This window comes from Cyprinodon variegatus, unplaced genomic scaffold (genome assembly GCF_000732505.1).
Source record: "Cyprinodon variegatus isolate N-32 unplaced genomic scaffold, C_variegatus-1.0 Scaffold64, whole genome shotgun sequence".
Classification (NCBI taxonomy): domain Eukaryota; kingdom Metazoa; phylum Chordata; class Actinopteri; order Cyprinodontiformes; family Cyprinodontidae; genus Cyprinodon; species Cyprinodon variegatus.
This window is the reverse complement of record NW_015150517.1, coordinates 424,220-427,474: the sequence shown is the minus strand read 5'-3', so window position 1 is coordinate 427,474 and position 3,255 is coordinate 424,220. Positions and strand designations below refer to the sequence as shown.

Sequence of the window (3,255 nt, the reverse complement as noted above, 5' to 3'; positions counted from 1 at the left end):
TTTGACTTTGACATCCCTTGTCTAACGTCCTTTTCATATATAAATATATTTTAAATTTGACAAAAAGGGTTAAAAAAGTAGGGATTCTTTTATGAGCATGTTTACAAACTGTAGGTATCAAAATCAGGTATCCATCAGTGAGGTCTAGAAGCAAAAGATCTATATCCAGCCATTCAGCAAAGATATTGCTACATGGCTATGCATCTTATTTTGGCATTTGACCAATTAGATGATATCTTGAATTATATATTACCTACTGGAAATTAAGATGAAAAAAAGTTAACAAGTCAACGAAAAAAGTTTATTGAAAAGTTAAAAAAAAGTAAAGTTAAAAAATTAATAAGCCTAGTTTAACAATTATATTTAGGTTTATAAACTAAAAAAATGTTGGACCAAAAAAATGTGTTTCTCCTGAATTTCTTATAGAAGTACTGTTGTTATTTTTCTTAATATATTTGGGCAAGTTAGCATTTCTTGTTATTACATTGACAATATATATGTATATATATATATTTTTTAAATAAATAATAATAATAATAATAATAATAATAATAATAATATTATATATATATATATATATATATATTTTTTTTTAAAGACAATAATTTTTGCAATCAAAATAGATTGCAAAAATTTAAGAATTGGTGGATTACTTACATTTAAGCTTGTGTTAAATAAAATGTGCCTGAAAGCCTGAGCTTTGCACAAGATGGCATCGATGAGAATAATAACTGGATCATATTCGATGTATTTATCCACTGGTTTCTGACAGGACTCCTGAAAGAAAACAAACAAAACAAATCAGTCATTTATTGGCGACTACCTTTATTTTTATGTTACATAAAAGCAATAAACAGCAATAAAAAGTCCTTGAATCGTTATCTTAACGAGGTTAAATTAGTTAGGAATTTGTAAATCTTATATTTTACATGTATGGAGCTATCAAGGATCTGATCTCACAGAGTAACCCTTCCTTTTGGGGCTAAAATAAAGAAATTAAAAATATTTAAACGTACACATATTGTTATCTTGAGGATCCCGTTGCTGTAATCCCTGTGAAGCTCCACTGACTTCTCGTTACATTCAACACACTTAAAAAATGCTTCTTTCCCCATTTTAACATGTAAATACAGCTAGCAGCATCACACTAGCATTCAAAATAAGCTAACCGGAAGAGAAACAGGAAAGCACATTTTGGATTTCAAAATAAAAGATATCAGAATCAGAAATACTTTAATAATCCNATGTCATCTTTCTGTGTGCTCCTTTCTATGCACCTCCGGAAGGCTTTTAATGTCCTGCAGCATTGCACCACTACAGCACTTTTAATTGTATCTTGTATGTTTTTATATGTGTTACGTATTGTTTGTTGTAAAGCACTTTGGGTACAATTTGGCTATTGTAAAGGGCTATACAAATAAATTTGATTTGATAAATAAAGTGAAAAAAATGCAATTTGTAAAATTCAATCTGAAAAACAGACACCTCACAAATAAAATCAGCAATAATAATATATGGAAAAAAAATACATAAAAAAAAACGGTTAAAGCTGCTTTTTAAATATATATTTTAACTAAGACGTTTTTCAAAGTTTCATTGCTGGATAGCATTTTTTCTTTATTTAAAAATTCCATGCTTGCAAAAATGACTAAATAAAATTCACTTCACACTTTTACATAAATGAACACACATAACACTAAAAAAGCGACATTCGGGCATTAAGATCAGATATATAATGCTTCCAAGTCCAGAGCTAATTTATAATCACTGGAAATTGATGCTGCAATAAATAGTATTTCTGGGTTCTTTTATCGAGGGCAATAAAAATATATTAGTCTCTAGATGTGCAAAGCTAGTAGAGTCACAAGGCTGTCTTTAGTAATCTTATATGAAATAAATTGATTACAAATAAAAACATATTTTTTTTCCACTCTGTAAACATGAACCACTTGGTGTTGGTCTAACGCACATATGTCAAAGTCAAGGCCCGCGGGCCACATCCGGCCCGCAGATTGTTTATCCACGGCCCTCTGGATGGTATATAGTTACCACTATGAAAGGCCCACAGGCCACGGCTGCTTGTGTTTGCGACTTAGCGGGCTACCGTTGCATTGTGGGGAATGTAGTGTTGTTGCGGTTGTGTCACATGCACCAACACTACATTCCCTGCGGAAAACATGATTGTGTTTTTTCCTTTTCTTTTTTTGTTGTGCTTTGCATTTTTGGATTGTTTTTGCAGGCAGGTGGGATCCGTACGATACTCTGATCGAGGCGGAGCGCTACATACAGGTGCAGACCTCTGCCCCGACTGTGCCGTCTGATCCCATCTGCCCCTCGCTCTGCAGCGTGTCCGTCTCCATCCCCCCTCCTTCCATCCAGGCTCCTTTTTTTTGGCTTCAATCAGCCTCTGCTGATACCTGTAGTCTTTAGTCTTTCTGATTTTTTGGCCCTTTTTGTTATTTCTCTGATTTTTGTTGAATAAATTCCTTTTTTAAAGAACCTCTGGCTGAATTCTGGGTCTGCTGCTGTGACTCATCACAATTTTTTTTTACATTTCTTTGTACAAGACGTGATATTTCTTTGAAGGAAGTATTGTTTTGTCTGTGAGCCATAGATTTTAGTATTTTATTTTATTTATTCATATTTTTCAGTTGAATGGAATGAAAAAACAGATTTTTTTTTTCTTATTTTACTATTTGAAAGCAGTGATCGGTAGGATCATAGAGTAGCACAGTATTGCATTTTCAGTTTATAATGCACGCACTTTCATTGATGTATCTATCTTAATTAGTTTGGTAATAATATTGATATAAATATTTTTGCTTAAAAAAAACAAACCAATGTGTTAGGTCTTGGTTCAATAGGCTATGTTCATTTCGGTATGTTTGAATAAACATTTAACCAGTCCAGCCCTCAGCTTGTAGCAAATTTGTTTTTTTTGGCCCTCGGTGTTTTTGACTTTGACATCCCTTGTCTAACGTCCTTTTCATATATAAATATATTTTAAATTTGACAAAAAGGGTTAAAAAAGTAGGGATTCTTTTATGAGCATGTTTACAAACTGTAGGTATCAAAATCAGGTATCCATCAGTGAGGTCTAGAAGCAAAAGATCTATATCCAGCCATTCAGCAAAGATATTGCTACATGGATATGCATCTTATTTTGGCATTTGACCAATTAGATGATATCTTGAATTATATATTACCTACTGGAAATTAAGATGAAAAAAAGTTAACAAGTCAACGAAAAAAGTT

General features: G+C 32.2%; 1 protein-coding gene across 1 annotated transcript in view; it reads right to left on the bottom strand.

Annotated features, from left to right (window-relative positions):
• The window catches only part of arv1 (ARV1 homolog, fatty acid homeostasis modulator), an 8,568-nt gene extending 7,397 nt beyond the window's left edge, over positions 1-1,171 (bottom strand). The window contains exons 1-2 of the mRNA XM_015371734.1: positions 1,017-1,171; positions 658-777 (exon numbers count right to left, since the gene is read on the bottom strand). Coding sequence (XP_015227220.1) covers positions 658-777; positions 1,017-1,115 — 219 coding nt within the window. The 5' untranslated portion in view covers positions 1,116-1,171. The remainder of the gene's footprint in view (positions 1-657; positions 778-1,016) is intronic.
• Between the last annotated feature and the right edge of the window lie 2,084 nt (positions 1,172-3,255).